General features: G+C 36.6%; 1 protein-coding gene across 3 annotated transcripts in view; it reads right to left on the bottom strand.

Annotated features, from left to right (window-relative positions):
• Positions 1–18,923, bottom strand: part of CFAP43 (cilia and flagella associated protein 43) — an 83,348-nt gene that overhangs the window by 4,697 nt on the left and 59,728 nt on the right. The window contains exons 23-35 of one of the 3 annotated variants that reach the window (XM_073240469.1): positions 18,475–18,708; positions 17,014–17,220; positions 15,292–15,381; positions 14,937–15,017; positions 14,197–14,322; positions 11,737–11,856; positions 8,640–8,747; positions 7,300–7,431; positions 7,022–7,108; positions 6,258–6,346; positions 4,480–4,693; positions 3,240–3,352; positions 2,098–2,257 (exon numbers count right to left, since the gene is read on the bottom strand). In XM_073240469.1, the coding sequence (XP_073096570.1) occupies positions 2,098–2,257; positions 3,240–3,352; positions 4,480–4,693; positions 6,258–6,346; positions 7,022–7,108; positions 7,300–7,431; positions 8,640–8,747; positions 11,737–11,856; positions 14,197–14,322; positions 14,937–15,017; positions 15,292–15,381; positions 17,014–17,220; positions 18,475–18,708 (1,761 nt within the window). The remainder of the gene's footprint in view (positions 1–2,097; positions 2,258–3,239; positions 3,353–4,479; positions 4,694–6,257; positions 6,347–7,021; positions 7,109–7,299; positions 7,432–8,639; positions 8,748–11,736; positions 11,857–14,196; positions 14,323–14,936; positions 15,018–15,291; positions 15,382–17,013; positions 17,221–18,474; positions 18,709–18,923) is intronic. The other 2 variants (XM_073240470.1, XM_017660481.3) reach the window with 2 other exon arrangements.

The following is an 18,923-nucleotide window of genomic DNA, read 5'->3' as shown; positions in this document are numbered from 1 at the left end:
GCTTTGGCCCAAACTCCCTCTTCTTAATATCTCTGCCACTTCCTCTGTGGTCTCAAGCAATCTCATAGCTTAAGTTATCTATATGTAGATACATGTGTATAACAATCCATATGTAGTTATTTATATGTGACCTGTATATAGAGCACTCCTAAATTTGTATCTCACCCCTGAATTCTGACTGACTGCTTAATTTTTCCATTGGCATATTTTATCGGCATCTTAAATTTAACAAAAGCCAAAACCCTTCATTCTATGTTCCCAGCAAAGCTACAGCTCCCCAGTTTTTCTCACGTCAATTAATGACACCATTATCTATTCAGTTGCTCAAAACTAAGGATTTATATTTGATACCTCTCTTCACCCATTACATTCAATCCATCAGCAAATCTGATAATGCTTGTTGGTCCTACCCTAACAACAGAAAAACGAAGGAGAATTTCAGACAGCTGAGATAAACAAAAGTTGAGGGAGTCCACCATTAGCAGACCTACTTTACAAGAAATGCTAAAGGGAGTCCTTCAAGCTGAAATGAAAAAGCACTAGACAGTAACTCAAAGACAAGAAGAAAATTAAAAATGTAACTACATAAATATAAAAGTATTACTGTAGTTTGGTTTGTGCTTTTTTTTCCTATATGATTTAAAGCAAAAATGCATGAAACAATAATTATAAATGTTAATAGACATAATTTATAAAGATGTAATTTGTGACAAAAAGGGGAAGGAACAGAGTTGTATAAGAGCAGTGTTTTATATACTACTGAAACTAAGTTAGTGTTAGTTTGTTATAAAATTAAGATGTCAGTTGTAATCCCCAGGGTAACCACTAAGAAAACAACTAAAATGTATACAGAAAAGGAAGAGAAGGGGATCAAAAGGGTATTCTGCAAAAAATCAACTATATACAAAAAGCAGTAATGAGTGGATGGAGGAACCAAAGAATAGGATGTGCAGAAAACAAATATCAAAATGGTAACGTAAGATCGTTATCAGTAATTACCTTAAATGTCAGTGGATTAAACTATACAATTAAAAGGCAGAGATAGGCACAATAGATTTTTTAAAAAATGAACCAATGATATTCTGTCTAGAGGAAACACTTGTAGGTAGATTCAAGGACACAAGTTAGCATGAAAGTAAAAGGAAAGGAAAATGAAAGGAAAAGATTAAAAATATATAGTAGGCCTCATATCAGAAACTCTGTAAGTCAGCAAAAAATGAACACCTTTAAAGAGAAAAGAATCAAAGAAAGAAACAGGTGGAGATTAGACCTGACAATCCAGGAACCCAGCAAACTATCTTTCAACAATGAAGGTGAATCAAAGATAATTTCAGACAAAGAAAAACAGAGAGTTTATTACAGGCAGACTTTCAATTCAGTGAAGTTAAAAGAAGTTCTTTAAGATGAAGGTACATATGAGGTGGAAACGTCACACAAAAATCTAGTAGAAATGAAATGGAAAACACTTTTTTCTTATTTTTCTTCATTGTAAAAAACAATTGACTATCTAAAGCAAAAATAACAATATATTGTGGGTTTAGAGCATTTGTAAAAGTAAAATGTATGGCAACATTAGCACATAATCCTCAAAAGTGTAGAAGTTAAATAACACCCTTCTAAATATCCATGAGTCAAATAGAAGTTATGAAGGAAATTAGAAAACATGTTAAATGGAAAGAAATTAAAACAAAATATTAAAATTTGCAGAATGCAGCTAAAATAGTGCTTACAACAAAATTTATAAAATTAAGTGTTTATATAAAGAAACAAGATCTAAAATCAATTACCTAAGCTTATCTAAGATTATTATTAGTGAGTAGATTGAACCTAACATAACGATGGCATATTAGAATAAACATTTAACTCTGTGGTCCCAAACTTCTTAGAATTATCTGGGAAGCTTTTAAATTATGACCATGCTTAGGGGTGGGACCTGAACACATTTGTAAAGTTCTTCAGGTGATTCTAATGTACAGAGTTAAGAACCACTAACTTAACCAAATGAAAATGATTTATCATGGAAATGGGAGAATAATGAAAAATATTTGGTACAGCATGTGATACATTGTTTTCTTCTCCATAAAAAATGATAATTACCCGAATCACAGAATTCAAGTCTTCAATTATGTTCCTGTTGATGAGAATTGCATCAGAATACTCTAGCAATAACTGGAAGTTCTCCAGTTCTACTTGTCCTTGTTTAAGGAGAATTTGGATTGTCAAATTCAGCTGGAATTTCCCTTTCTCTTCCTGTAACCTAAATTGAAAAGGTCTTCAAAATAAGTAGTTATAATTTATTTATATTTCAAATGTCACATATTATCTGAGAATATAAAATTCAAACTTAATTTTCCTTAAGGTGAAGGAAAACATGCTGGAGATTAATATGGAAAATATTTGTCCAGATGTGAGCTTTATTAGATATCTCTATGATACCTCTTCTTATTGATATGGAATTATACTTGCACTGCTCAAAGAATGGTATGGACAGAAATACAATCATAAAGTTTTACTTTATGATTAAGAAAAGATTAATATAATTTCAATTATAAGTGGGAGAAAAATAGAGATACTACCAAATAACAAGTCTTTCAAGTTTCTGATTTTATATATTGACTTCTGGTATTATATTTAAAATGTTTCTGTATGCTACTTATCAAATCTATTTCTGGGTAGTTAATATTCCTCCTTATAGCCTAGATCTGAACATCATTTGTAATAATGAATTTGGGAACATCAGGGAAGTATTTATCAATGTGGCTGTAAGTATGGCCAGAAGTGAAGCAAGGACCTAAATCAATATCCCAAACAGCCAAACATGTTAAGATTCCCTAAAGCTAAAGATATTAGCTGGTTAGGTGTCTATGTGGAAATTTCTTGAATATCTGCTTAATTTTCCACACAGTTTGTTTGTGTGGCTTAAGCCCGAAAGTACTCACTAGCAGAAACAAGTTCTTTGTATTTTCATGTGGGAGGAGTAGATTAAAAAGTACTAAGATTGTCCTCAAATTTGCCTATTTCTAATAAGAGCAATGGAACACGTGGGTAAGTTCCATTCTGAAATAAGGTCTTATGTAACAAAATGCATCTTTTCAAAGATTAATCTTTATAAAGCCCAGTCAGATGAGGTTTGTGCCAGACATAAACCAGTGAGTACACATTCTCCCTCTGTGATAACAATCTAACTTAGCGCTAGCTTAAACTTTAAATAATGAACATGAATGAAAGGTTCAAATTACAGGATGAGTTCATGAAACACTTTTTCAATTTCCTGTTGCACCTTCTCATCATCCTCAACTCTCCTCTGGAGGAAAGCTGACATTTCCATTAAGCCGGCTGCTTTCTGCTTTACCTGAGGAAACCAAACCACAAACATCTCAGAACTAGAGAAACTAAAAGCAAAGTAATTTTTAAAGAACTTAAGAAAACATTTAACTTTGTTGTAAAACTTTCACAAGCCCATCTTTCTAAGAGATTAATAAAGATTTAAATCCCTGCCATTAGGTAACATAGGATGCCTAAAACATGGTACATTCCATGAATGATTTGAAAAGTATCATATTTGCTTCTCACTGAAAATCAAGTATGTAGACAACTGGAATTTTTCTTATGTCTTACTTTAAAATTTGTTCTCATCATCTTAAGTAAAATTATAAAATCATATATACTTTAGCAAGAATATGCCAGCCTGATGCACGTGACTCTGAATTTAGGGAATTTGGGGAAGGGGAGGCAGGGTTTGGTCAAGAAGCAAAAAGGAAGGATTCTCTTCCCAATTAAACACACTCTCAAATTGTTATCCTTTGCTATAATAATAAAAAAAATTCTAGCAAAACTATAACGTTGGTTCTGGTGAAAAATAATTCAAATCTATGCAAAAAGAAATGAGGACTACTCCAGACTAGGGCAGAGAGGAGAAGGCAAGTTATATCTAAAACTGTGCTGTCCCAGAGATATAATTTGAGCCATAAATATGAGCCACTTATGTCATTTTAAGTTTAGTAGTAGCCACATTACAAAAAGTGAAATCAAATAGGTGGAATTAATTTTACTAATGTATTTTACTTAACACAGTAGATCCAAAACATTATTTCAATCTGGAATGAATATAAAAATATTGAGACATCTTTCATTTTTTTTCATACTAAGTCTTTTAAATCTGTGTGTAGTTACCACTTAACAGCACGTCTCAGCTAGGACTGGCTACATTCATTTCAAGTAGACAACCACATGTGGCTAGTGCCACCATTTTGGACAGCATAGGTCTACAAGTACAGTCTATAGTTAACCCTCCATAACACTGAGGTTAATATTTTATTTCATTATTATTATTATTAATATTACTAACTCCTACCCTAGCAGGAAAACCTATATAATTAGCTTTTCTCGAAGCACTGGCCACCATAAACTATATATTTCTATATATTTGATATTAGTACACTAAGTGAAATGAAATTGAAATAAAACTTTATTATATACTTTCTGTTCATTTTCCACTTTTGCTCGTCTGGTTGTGCAGAAACGATCCCAGACCAAGGGGTCCAAGCCTTCTGGCATGTTATTAATATTGTCCAAGTCATCCATGGTTTTCATTAACTGGGCAAAGGCATCCTTATTCAATTTCCCAGATCCTGGTCGCTCTCCAAAAGGAATAATACTGGCCGTATCTGAGTGCACTTTCTGTTTGTGAATCCTGGTATTCAATAAAAGCACATCAACCTTTCACATTCTCACACACAAAAAGTAAATGCTAAATATACACCCCTATGACATAGCATGACACTCTCCTTTGGCATTTGGAGGCTTGTGGATTCCAAAGAGCAAAGTATCCACTTTGATTTTGCATACTCTGGATTCCCCAGACATAACCTTGGCTGGATTATAAGATATTCCTGTTGTCAGCACTGGCAGCTTCACCTGCCCTAAAAAACATCTCTCTTTGTGTATTTTAAGCAGACAAATAAATGCCCAAGAGAAATGTGGATGTTCCCTGACTCTGTCCCATACATCCTCTGCTGACATCTTTTTGCAAGTGAGTAGCCTGGAATATGTTCAGATATATGTGCAACTGGAGAAGTACCTCTTTTTATCTATATTAATAGATGAGTTTTGTTTTCTTGGGGTGTGGGGGGAAAGGAAGACAGGTACAAAGGTTTGTGCTAGCAGCTTACTATTCAAGATGCTTTACAGTAAGTTAGTATTGTTTCCTTCTTTCTCTAAATGAGGAAAGTGAGGCTCTGAGAGAAGCTATTGGGACACAGTTCTGATAGATGGTGGAATTAGGACTTAAAGCTAATTCTGTTTGACAATAAAGCTTATGATTTTTCCATTGCTGCCTCCCAATATACAGAAGGTCTCACTTTCTTCACAAGGCTTATTATGACTTGCTCCTTTAAAAGTAGGTAAACCAAGATATGAGGCATGTTCCAGGTTGAATTCCCCACGTCGCATTTAACCCATCAAAAGAGAGAGAAAAGAGTTTGTATCTCAGACACAAAGCCTATACCTTTGTGACAAATTCTATGATTTCAAGATTCTGTCTGATTAAAAATTATGGATATCTGAATTTACAAAAGTTTGGAAATTTGTGAAATATAATTCTAATGCTATTCTCAGTGTAAAAATCAGGTACTTTAGAATGGATAATGGTTATTTTCAGTCATTTATATGAGCATTTTTCAAACTTTGTCTTGAACAGAATCACATGAGATGCTCTTGAGGAAAAGGGATTTGTGGTCAAATGAGTTTGGAAAGCCCTCCTTACTCTATTTCTTATACTTGGAGATCCAAAGGCCAAAAACAAGTTCTGAGAAATTCTTCAGTCAAGAAAACTGTTTAAAGTTTTTTTAACCCAGTATTTTCCCAAACCTATTTTGTCCTGGGAGCCTTTTACATTCATACCACAAGGGACTCATCTTGCTCAAACACATCTTGGGAAAACTGCTTATAAATCTCTATGCCATCTATGACTTAAAAGGAACTACCTTCATGTATAAAATAGAACCTATAATAGCATTATGCTTACCTAGGTAACTATTTTTAAATAATGAAATCTTTATTCTTCATTGCCTATCTTAAGATGTAAGAAGAATCTAAAAAAAGAAACTGAGTTATGATCAAGACACTTGAATATTATCACATAAAAGATGTTACACTGAGTATTCCATCTAACTGGGAGAAAAAGCTGAAATATAATAACATTCCTGTTCATTTACAAACTCTTTTCTCAGAAACATGACAGCAAAGGATAAACAAACCTTGGTCGCCGCTTAAATAGTTTGTAGAGTATATCCACTTGATGACTCGGAATTTCAGAAAATTCCTTCTTAAAGCTGCGATCCAGAACCTAAGGACAAACATATTGCCAGGATTGCAGTGTTGTTCAGAGCCCTTTTACTTTTTGATAATACTCTTCAAAATATAGGGTTGTATCACTTTGATTTTAAAAATCCATAAAAATTTGGTTCATAAAGTAGAGTTGTTAGAAGATGACCACTCAATCTGCAAGGATTTCTCAAAGATTTTTCTTAATAGGAAACACCTCAGTGAATGAAAAGTATCTCACATATAGGAGGTCTCAGAAAGCATTCAAAACTAAAGTTTCACAAAACAGTATTTACCTGAGTGCAGGGTACTCTATTACATTCCATCCCATTCTGTTCTTTATGTTTTTCTATCCTGTTCTTTTCTATTATAAAACTGTTGGCCATGGCCTAGTAAATTGATTTCATGGCCAACTAATGAAGTCTGCAATCTGAAGTTTGAAAAGCCCTAAAGTCTAGATGATCTGTCTCTCAGTTGTACAAGAGAAAGCTTAAACCAGAGAAGTTTACAAACATTTATTTTACACAGTGATTTTTAGAAATATACAATGGCACAGAGTGAAGTTCACCCATAACTGAGAATTATAGTAGGAGAAAAATCTATGAGGAAGTTAAATTATATCCCTTTAAATCTTCCCCAAATCCAGGCAGCAGCAACTCTATTGTATTGGTGGAATGGGTAACACAACAGCTCTCACTTTGTCTTCTGCCAGTAAGTTGTCATAGTGTTCCTTGTATACATCGAGGTCTTCTCTAGACTTCCGGACAGCCTCTGAAGTCCGGCTCTATAATAACATCAGGAATAGCCAGTTGGAAGTGGAGATTTTTCAGGATAAACAATAATATTGGAGATACTAAAAAGGACAAGGTGTTTCCTAGTACAAGATAAATGTGTCAGTGAAGTATCCATTACAAATAACATTTATAGAAGAAAGAAAACAAACTGGAGACTTTGAAAGAAAAAACATCCAATCACCTGTTTCTCAGTATAGCCAGCTCTGTACGTGAATGTGTAAGTGACTGTGGAGCACACTACATTCTTGGCAGGGCACAATGGATGATGAAATTGCACAGGCTTGGAAGTCGCATGGACCTGGTTTCTAAGAGACTGAAAATACAAACTGGGCAATGGCCAGACCACATATAAGAACAGAACTCTGACCAACGACCTCTGCAGCAACCAGCTAGGAAGTTAAACCACAGCGATTGTCCCCAGATTGTCAGACTTGGTCAATAACTTTCAGCTTTCCTAATTTTGTGATTATTTTCAACTTGGGACCAACGAGAAAAAACCAAATATCCTTCCCAAATCAGTTACACAGGTTTCCTGGCTTCTAATTAATGTGACCCTGGCCCCCTCATGCCAGCAGCTTCCAATCAGGGTGCACTCTGAAGACCTCTCTTCTTTTCATTAAAATGCGTTCCTATCACCCTGCCTGCCAAACGCCAGTGATGGTGACTGATTCACTTACTATACCAAGCTCTGAATAAATACTCTGCTTGTTCTCATTTATATGGTCTTCATTTATTTCCACAGTTCCCATTCCTGCTATGTGACATACTAGTGGGTAACTTTGGTATGTTACCAGCCTCCTGGAGATGGTCTCCTCATCTGTGAAAGAAATCCAGTCCCCCGCAGGATTGTTATGAATCGGGTTTAGAAGGCGCTTTGCTTACTTATGCTGTTTAAAAGACTCTTAGCAAGTAAGTCATATACAAGACTTTAAATGATTCATTGATGTCCTTTACTAATATTAGAAATAAAAGCTGACATCTTTTGAAATTTTTATGTGACAGGCATTTTGCACTTACAGTCTCTTTAATATAACATCTATTCGTGCTATGTATTAAATCGAGTTTTTCAGACTATGACAGCTTTTCATTCTATAAGCTAACCTATTATAACTTAGTAAAACTTAGGGTGCCAAATGGTCCAGAGAGAACAATATTCCCTAGAGAAGAGCTTGCAAAACCTTAACGATTGTATGTCTTGTTCAATGTCCCACAACCAGTGGATAAAAGTGGGTCCTTTTAATTATGAAGCTATATGGCCTCATTTTATAAACTGGATATCATATGAAAGTTGCATGGTTCTTTTGACTAAATGATTGCACATGTAGAATCACATAACTTTCTGAACAGACTGGAGTGCATGCTCTCACCTGATCCCAGAGCAAACACCCAGGCATGGAGCCAGGGAACACACAGAGCTGAATAGGAATGTGGAAGGGAAAGGTAGGCGTGCGAGCTCTTGACAAACAAGGAGCAGGGCTGTCAGAAAATGCTTGTACTCAGCTATCGGATAACTGTACTTACTTTCTCCTCCTGCTTTCTCACAAGGTAGTTGTTTAGGAATGCTTCTCTGGAGCTTATTTCTTCATCCAACAGTAAAGAATAAACAAGGTTATTTATTTTCAGTTCCTCCTGTAGAAATATTTAGAAAGGGAGGAAAATGATCAATACACTCCTACCTGGGAAAGGATTTTCTTTCAAGGGTCATAGACTTGGTAGTCATCAGGCAAGTTTATGACATACAAGTAAGGGAAATTGTTTTTAAGTAAAAGGGAATATAAACTGTTGCCATAACTACTCAGTTATTTTGCCTTTTTAATCTTTTCAACGTAAGATAAAAGAGAAAACAGAAAAATACATAAGTGTATAGTTTAATGAGTTATAACAGTAAAACACCTTTGTAATTACCACCCAGTTCAAGAAATAGAACTTTGCCACTGTTCAAAAGCCCTTTCCACATGTCCTCATCACATTCTCAACCCCAATAACAACCACCACCCTGACGATAATAATCACTTCCTTGTGTTTCTTTTACTTTTATTACCCAAGTATGTATCGCTAGGCATTACAGTATAACTTGTCCATTTAAAAAAACTGTTGCATTCTTACTATGCTGATGAACAGTGACTGCAGTGGGGTATCAGAAGGGACTTGATAATATGAGCGAATGTAGTAACCACAATGTTGCTCATTCATGTGAAACCTTCATAAGATTGTATATCAATGACACCTTAATAAAAAAAGTAGTAAAAAAAATCTGCCACATGTTTTATGTCTTGTAATCCACAGGTTCTCTTCTATCCTTGTCTTTTCTTTACATTTATTTGTAGTTTCACCTAGTCTGGGTTTTACTCACTGCATACTTATAGTGAGTTCATTAGGGTCCTTCATCCCATGTACTTCCTGAAAAATGGAGGCTGGATCAGAGGCCTGATCAGACCATGTTTGATCCTTTTTGCAAGACCAAAGGTGATACTGATCTCTTTGATCAGGAGGACCTAATATCAGGTTGTCTTTCTTTTTGTGATGTTAGCAGCTATAGATGCTCAATGCCCAGGTCCATTAATTCATTGAGAGTTGAAAAATAGTTGTGTTCTATTTCTGTCATTCCTTTTTCACTTATTAATTGAAATTCTTTTAGAAAGAGATGCTTCACCTTACTGCTATTTGGTTACCTAGTGGTACAATTCATATAGGATGGCAGAATGAATACCTGCCAAAATGCTTTTTCTTTATCAGTTTTTAAATAATGAATTGTTTGTTATCCTCTGAAGGTGAACGATTGGCATTTTTCTTTTTAAAAATATCACAAATTCATGAATTTAAACAAATTTGATGGGTTTCAGTTAATTACAATATGAATCTTAAATTGTCCCATTTAAGGGAGCTTGTAAAGTTGGCTCCTGACTCCTTTTGATATTACGTAGTAGTCTACAATAGTTTCCTCATCTTGTATGAAAAATGTTCTAAGCATATCTTTTAAAATTGCAGCTTTATTAAGATGTATTTCACAATCCATACAGCTGACTCATTTGAAGTGTGTAATTCAATGGTTTTGGTATATTCAGAGTTGAGCAACCATCGCCATAATCAATTTTTGAATATTGCATCATTCCAAAAAGAAATCCTTTGGCAGTCATCTCTCATTTCCATGCTTCGCAGAGGCCCACCACAAGGCAATCGCTAATTACTTTCTGTCTCTTTAGATATGCTCATTCTGGACATTTCACATAAATAGAATCAGTCAGTATGTGGCCTTTGGTGCCTGGTTTCTTTCACTTAGCATGTTTTCAAGGTTCATACATATTGTAGCATGTATTTGTACCTTTTATTGTTGAATAATATTCCATTATATGGAGAAACCATATTTTGTTTATCCATTCATAGCTGTTGGACATCTGGATTGCTTCTACCTTTTGACCATTACGACTAACACTGCTATTATGGCTAATGCTGGGGCATTCATTCCCAATCTCCCCCAAGCCTGACTGCCATATACATACACTCCCTCCCTGCTGGGCCAGTGATTATGTTTGTCTAATTATGGCCATGACTCCTGAGGAGCAAGAAGTCCCTCTCCCACAGCTACAGGTCTTGCTGGGTCCCTTTCTTTGCCTTATTAGTTCTAAAGATACCGCTTTCCCACTATTTCTAGGGTCTGGGTGTTTCACTATTCCTTGCTGTTTTACCTTAACCCTGTCCATACTTCAGCAGAGTCCCTGCATTAAACTCTCTTAAATGTAACCCTTTCTGTGTACCATTCCTTTTGGGACCTGAGGATACAGACATCCTCCTGGGGGTTCCCTTATCTCCCCTCATCTTTTTGATTGACCTTCTCCTTTTGTGAGACACATCTTCTAATAGCTCCCTGAAAATGGGTGCATATACATTTGTTTAAGACTGCATTTCTCAATATATCATTATTCTCTTCCTACACTCAACTGATAGCTTGGCCAGGTACAGAATCCAATGTTAGGAATAATTTTTCCTAAGAATTTAAAGGCTTCACTCCTTGGTCTTCTTACTTCTAGTTACTGACACTGCATTTACATTTTCACTGCTGAATCAAATTAAGCCAGATTTTTCATCTGGTCTTTTGGGGCATGTAAATTATTCACTGACTCAACATATAGTTTGAGCCCAGCCCTTTGCTAGTTGCTGGAGATACAGGTATGAACAAGACAGATTCAGTCCTTCATGGAGTTTTTATAGTCTTGGGAGCATTAAAAAGTGGTCTCACATAAATTTAAATTCATTTGCAGTAGGTTATAGAAAGTAAAAGAACAGAGCATGTAATAGGAAGATTTGACCTAGTCTGAGGAACTGGCTTTGAAGCTGGGACCTGACAGATGAATAGACATAGGCCAGGGGGTAAAGAAGTTGGCAGAGAGTATTACTGGCAGAGTTGGGAAAAAGGAGGACACTGGTGTGTCTGAGGCACCAGAGGAGGGAGTGTGGCAGGTGAGGGGGAGGGGGGCACAGATGAGGCTGGAGCAGGAGCCAGGCCAGTGCATGCAGGACCTTGGTTTCAGAAAGGGTCTTGGTCTTCATCCTCAGAACAATGAGCAGCCCTGGAGACTCCTTAAAAGAAAAAGTCACATAGGTAAAGCTTTTTATTTACCTGGTTGACAACCATCTCAGCCTTCACTCTCCTTTCAAAGAGTCTTTTTAAGTGTTCATCAAAATTCTGTGTACTTTCGTGAATAGAGTTTTGAAGTTTCTTCATTTCTGCTTCTAATGACTGAAAGAAGTCAATAGCAAAGTTAATATTTAAGAACATCACACATTCCTAGGAAGTGGTGTTTACATTCTGACACACAGGTGAGGAGGGTGGAGGGCAGGCCTTGCTTTAAAAAGATTATACTGGGAAAAAAAAAAGTTAGAAATCACTGATCATGGCTAATGATGCAGGCATTATATTAATATTAAACTTTTTGTGTGTAATAGTTCAATTATGGCTATTGTAGGAGAATGTCTTTGTTCCTAAGAGATTTTATGCTGTAGTATTTGGGAACGTTATAATGTCTCAGTACCAATAACTTAGGAGAAAAAGCTAAAAAACTAATATGGCAAAATTAAAAATTGATGAGTACAGGTATATACGTATATGGTACAGGTATATTAGGTACAGATGAATAGACGTAGGCCAGGGGGTAAAGAAGTTGGCAGAGACAACAATTAGTCAATAATTGTTAAAGCTGGATGATGGGGTCATTATGCTACTCTCTCTTATTTATATATGTTTGATACTTTCCATAATACACAGGTTTTTTAAAAGGAGAAGAGCATAATTGGAGACAGTGAACATAGATTTTTTTAGGATTTTTTTGACATTTAGCAGTGGATTGAGAGAAAAGCGGTCAAGGGAATTTTTTCTTTTGACTTTTTCTTTTGAAATAAGTTCAGACTAACTCAAAAATACAAGAATAGTAGAACTAAAGAATTCAATTCAAAGGAGACTTTTTTTCTTCTTTTGTACAAGGTGAGATATGAATACAGTATATAAGATTACAGCATGTCTGTGCTGGTGGGAAAAATCCAGTAGAGGGAAAAATTCTTGATGCAGGAAAAAGGGCCATATTGCTGGAGTAACAACGTTGAATGGGTAAGATAGGATGGGATCCAGTGCCTAAGTGGAGGATCAGGCATGGATGGATGCAAGACCATTTCCTCCATAAGAATCAGAAAGGCAGGGAGATTGTATAGATTCTGTGCAGGTGGGTGACAGATGTGGTGTAAGAAGAGTAAGGAGAGTCTCTTCTAGTTGCTTCTCTCCTCCCAATGAAATAGAAAATAAGGTGACAGTGAGTTGAGAAGGTAAGGTGTTAGAAGTTTGAGAACAGAGGAGAATTTGTGAGGTGGTCCTCTCAGATCTTTCTAATTAAAGTGTGGTCCACTGACCAGCAGCAGCTGCACCGCCTGGTTGCCTGTTAAAACTCTCAGGATCCCTGTTTCTTCAGAATGACAGACTGCAAGTCTGCATTTTTAACAAGATGGTCTTGATGACATGGACTAAGCTAGGGGGCAAATGGAGTAGTAGAGCAGCTATTAGAGCGGAGCAACTCTAAGGACCCAATAAAGATTAAGGCCATCAGAGTGAAACCAGTTAGTTTTTCATTACCTGCTGCATAGTGCAAGTGTGGAGGAGGACAAGTATGGGTTTAATTGAGGCTGATTTTGACCAGGTGAGTATGAACAAGGAGCAGAGAGGTGAGGGTGCAGGCAGCAGACTAATTTACAACACAAGACCATGGAGTAAATGGCACCACTTTAGGCATCTACAGTCCCTAACTCCCTGAAATCTCTGGAGCATTCAAGACTGCTCATTTTGGCCTTTAGGTAAGTACCACCTTAGGACGAATTAGAAGGGCACTGTTAGAGGACTGCAGTGAAGAAAAACAGAAACCAGCCAAGAACAGGTCCCAAGAAGTTGTTCATGAGATGTAGCCACCATAAAGCTGACAAACTGTCCTGCTTCAAATGATGGTATGATCTTACTTTCTTCACAGAGGAATAATTATTATTTGGTTGAATGCCATTAACTTTTATATCTCTATTTTAATTGAAAGCAATTCTAATGTGGGAATGTTTCTTTGCAATGTAAGGAGATAAAAGTAGAACTGCATGGTAAAAAATCTCATATCAGAACCTTAAGTATATGCTGCATCAGTTGTGTCATTCTTCTCTCAAGTCCTTTTTCCTTGAGATGGAGAACAAACCAAGCAAGAGAATCACTGAACTCAAATAGATGTGGATAATTTAGAGCAGTGCCTTGAACATATTTTAATAGGTGTTCATTAAACATTTGAAGAATGATTGGAGGACCAAATGAATTGTAATGATGTGGGAAATGTTGAGATCAGTGAGAATTTTAAAAAAACCCGCAGTATGTTTTTTGTTTTGAATTGTTCCAACTCTTTAAATTTATCTCCATCTACTTCCCCAAATTCCCTTGAGAATTTAAGCTGAAACATCCTTTAAGCTACTAAAAACACTGAGAAAATAAAGAACACTTAGTTTTAAAAGATATTGAAATAAAATGCTAGATATAGTAAGGTATTTTAATTTTTGCTTTTCTGACCTTTCTATACTTATCTCTTTCTTCATTTAACTCCTTGACTTTTTTCTCATAATCTTTGAATTGTTTCCTTTCCTCTTCAGACCATAAAGTATTGGGTTTGGCCATGAAAGCAGGTTGAGGAATTGCCTGAAGACATAAAGGAAAGCATATATACTGTAGCTCAAATATAAATATAGCTGTGTTAGTAAAAGTTTAAAGTTATTATTACAGTTAAAAAAAAAAAGGGCTTTAAAAGTGTATAGTTCTTCACATTGGCAAGACAAGACAATGACCTGACACTTTGACCAAAGGATGTGAAAAAAATGTTACAACTCTTTTTTTGTGACTTAAGCAAAGTGGGCAGTTTGGGATGTACCCAGGCTCTTAGGTGACAGGTTGGGAGGTGTGTGTTGATATCTTAATAGAACTACACCTGAGCTCCAGGGACACTATGTCAGGTATCAAAGGTAATGTTTCCTGGTATATCTGGAGAATTACAGGTGCAGGTTTATCCCTGATTTCTGTTGAGACCAAAACCATTATGGTTGCTCATTTTTGTTCATTTGCTTTTTGTCAGATTGGAAGGCAATTCTGAGGTTTCAAATTTCTCATTTGCCTGATGTGTTATGTTTATAAGTTATTAGGAGGTTATATATTTGTTGCTGTAGAATTTCTAAAGCTCGGGTGGTCAAATATGATAAAAATGGTCAAACTTAAGTACTCCCCATTCCACCTTCCATAGGAATGTCCAGAAATCTCACCATTTTCAAAATGTCTTCCCTCTTGACTTCTAGAACTCCTCCCATCATGTCCATCAGGGCTCTACGTCTCGTTTCAGAGATCTGGGAAAAAGTCGGGTCAAGAAGGATAGCTGAGACAGAGATCTGACACTCTGGGGGCAACAGGGTCCACCATCTACCCAATGTTAGAATGTCTGCATTTAGGATAGGGGAGGATGGGCAGAGCATGGAGGGAAGAGGTGACCCAGTAACCTCTGATCATTACATATGTCTTGACATATTTCTGTAGAGGAGTACAAGGCTGTTCAACCAAAGTAGGAACAATCATCCCTAAAGGAAAAAGGGTCTTGAGCATTGTTGGAGCAAAACTGCATACCTGTGTCAAAAGCCATTGCTCTATTTTATGCGTCTCAATCAATTCTTCTCTGGCTTTTTGCCATGGATTAACGTGTTTGTGAGCTGTAATCTAAAAGAAGAAATGTAGTTTCCTACTGTTATTCTTACAAAATTCAAACCAAACTTTCTTTGCACATACCAGAAGGAGATTAGAAGATATCAAGAGGGTAAAAGGACTATCCAGATTTTGCAACCAATTCCCTATCTTGGAATAAAGAGGAGGTCTAAAATGAGAGGACTGGAAAAATAATTACTTCTCTATTAGCTCTCAAAGTCTGTTTCCATCATTAAAGAAATTATAACAGAGGACCTGATTTAGATTAGGGTGATGGGAAAGGGGTTCAAAGAAGTGTCATCTAAGCCAAATTCCACAGAATAGGGGTCCTGAGCAGTCAGTAGCTTGGGGCATTCAAGGAATTGAGATAATGCAAGTGTGGCTGAAACAGAGTAAGACAGGGAGAGCAACTGAGAGGAAGGGGCCTGGGGTGGGTGGTCAGAAGGAGCTTGGGTGTGTTACCCTAAGTAAAATGAGCAGCCAGTGCAGGGGTCTAAGCAGAAGAACACAGTAAGTTTGGCTTATAACAAAGTCGCTCTCCTGCCTGTAGAAGAGATAAGAGAAGCAAGCTTGGTGTGGTTAATTTTGCACATACAAATTGGCCGCCAAGAGCAGGACATGGGTGAGAGTGGCAGAGTGAGTTTTTGTTATTACCATGCTCCAGAGTCTTAGGTTATATAGAAGAGTCTGGGTCTTAGAGCTATGACTTCCCTAAATAAGATAGTACAGAGTAGAGGTAAAGAGGATGTATTCTGAAGCATAATGGTTTGGGTTCAAACCCCAACTCTGTTGCTAACAGGCTTTGTAACTGTGGTTAAGCTACTAGCCTCTCTGTGCCTCATTTTACTCATCTGTAAAATGAAGGTAATATTAGTACCTGCTTTATAAGGTCTTATAGTGATAAGTTAGTTTCAGTATCTAAGGTACTTTTAACAAGGACTGTATAACTGTTTGCTATTACTTCTAAGCAATGCTATTGCTTTTTTGTCCCAAAGTAATTAAGTGGTTTCATGTGAGCAAAGGGTATTCTTTGAGTATTCTCTAGCATTTTTTACTTTTGAGGAATGAAATATTGTTTTAATTGTTTTCTTTCCACATTTACTTGTAACCATCTCTGTGACAAACTATCTTTTAAGAAGGCTATATGCCCTTTCAGGCCCATGCTGCTGGGACGACCTAGAGAAATAGTGGAGCTGTCACTTTAACTTCCACAGTGTGACCCAAACTTCCTAGCACTGGACCCAAGCTGGGCCAAGGAGCCCCTTCCCAGGTAAATGTGGAATTGGGACTAAGATATTTCAGTTCAACCAGCTGCTGTTTTGAGTGTAGGACATACAAAATAAAAACTGCTAGAGGAAGCTGAAATGCAGAGAGAAGTGAGCTAAGGGATAAAGAGAAAGGACTTCTGGACTCCCCACAAAGCTCTAGTCTTTGATCTTGCTTCTTTCTAGGCTTGATGTCCAAATCTTCTCTGGACTCCATGGAATTCATAAAAGAAATCCTCATTATCCCTGATGCTCTGTACTGTTTTTATTACTTGTAACCAGGAATGCTACCTAACAATCACTTCTAGTAATGCGACAAGATGAATAAATAAGTGCTTGGGAAATGTCATGAGAAAGAAGGGATTATATAGCTGGCTGGTACCTCACTGTCTTCCACAACAAGGGTTCTCTCTGGCTTTTCACAGTCATCAAATTCTGGTAGCCAGACTGATTCGTTCAAGTCCAGATATAAAATAATTTCTTGAATTCTTCTATTTCTTTCCTTCACATGTGCAATTTCAAACTCTTTTTGTTTATATGCAGCATCAAACTCATTATTAAAAACAGTTTTCACCTTGTAAATGATATCCTGAAATATCAATATGTTACTGAAAACACATCATATATTTTACTATTACTGGTAACATGATCCCACAGTTTTACTTCCCCTCCAAAATAATTTTACAAATTATTGGTAAAATAATCTTTCTAAAATACTGTTTATATTAAGTTGTTTCTTAGCTCAACAATCTACAGTGGCACCCAACACAAGTAGGATTAAGGCAACAGCATTAACTGCTATACCACAACCTTCTTCCCAAAGTATAAGTTGTAACTCAAAATGCAAGTATGTTGATAAAAGCTGAAGTAGGTGATGGATACTTGGACACGCTTTGGGCTAGTCTCTCTATTATGTATGTGTTCTTAAAAAATCCATCATAAAATATTTAAAAAGTAATATGCAATATTTAGATCAGGAAATGTCTTTTCTTTGGAACCAGTTTTGGGGAAATGTGGTGAGGAAGAGGTTGTTTGACTGACAGAGCATCTCCCAGAGAAGCACAATGCACACAATATTCTTCTTCTGTGTAGTCAGGTCATTCTCATCTAAGAATTACTAAAGTGACACTGGGTCCAACTGGATTGCCCCCACCTCTGCTGATGAGTAGAACAATGGGTCACCTCAATATAGCCTTTATTTTACCTTCAGAGTGAAATAAATGACTAAGGGACTTTCAGGAACAGGAATAGCCAACATTAAATTTAAAACCATCCTCATTGGTACAGTCTTGTACCAGTTGAACACTGAATGTTCAAAACCTTCAGCAGGCATGTGAGGATATGGAGACTGGCTTGTTAGGTGGAAAGTAAGGAATAGGAGCTTAGAGCCTAAGGGATGCTGTACCTAATCTCTGGGGCCCAGAATTTACAGGAATCTTGGAGAGGAAACTCTACTTCCCCAGTTTAAGGGAATAGGTAAGCAATCACATCTTGATTGTACAAGGACGTCCTAACCGACATCCGCATTACCTAGAAGACAGCATTCAAGGATTTCTTTCATCGTGGAGCTTACTGAAGATCTAAGTGGAAGAATGGTTTGTTTGTGGTGTTAGCCAGTTTGGGGTGTTCTTTACAAAACCTGTCATCACAGAACACAGTCCGAATGGATGACGTACTCTTGTACACAAGCTCTGTTTAAAGACCTTGGATTCTAGCCCTGTGGATACTTCTCTATGCACTTTAAAGGCATCATTTGGTTGACATTAGATTGCAATTCTAGCCTTTGTAAGATGCCTCATAGGGAGTCATAGAGATTTTCAAGGATAAAGAAAAATTCACCTACTTTCAGTAATATAATTTGGTGGATTTTCTCCTCTCTGGCATGAAGTTCCAACTGACTTGACAACAAAGAGGCATGTATCCCAAAATCAGTACTCAGACTACCAAGCAGGTACTTAGGCAAGTCGGCATCTTTTACTACCACATCTTCCTCTTCCTCTTCCTCTTCTTCCTCTTCTTCATGATGCTTTTTAACCAAGGCAATAGTGGACTGCACCTCTACAATTTCCTTCTGTAGCTGAGTATAGAAAAAGATAGCATGGGAGTTATGCAACACTGAGAATTCTCTAAAGGGCAATTTTGTGACAATTATTCCAACAGTGATTTTAAGATGTTAAATTGTGTTGCCAACAACTGAATTAAAAATGATGGATAGATCCTGAAACTGCTGGAGAAGAGATTAAAGCTTTGGAAACTGATAAACTGTAGATAAATCAAAAGTAAAAATTATTC

Source organism: Manis javanica, chromosome 7 (genome assembly GCF_040802235.1).
Source record: "Manis javanica isolate MJ-LG chromosome 7, MJ_LKY, whole genome shotgun sequence".
In the NCBI taxonomy this organism is placed as follows: Eukaryota; Metazoa; Chordata; class Mammalia; order Pholidota; family Manidae; genus Manis; species Manis javanica.
Note: the sequence above shows the minus strand (reverse complement) of the source record. Positions and strands in the feature narration are given on the sequence as shown.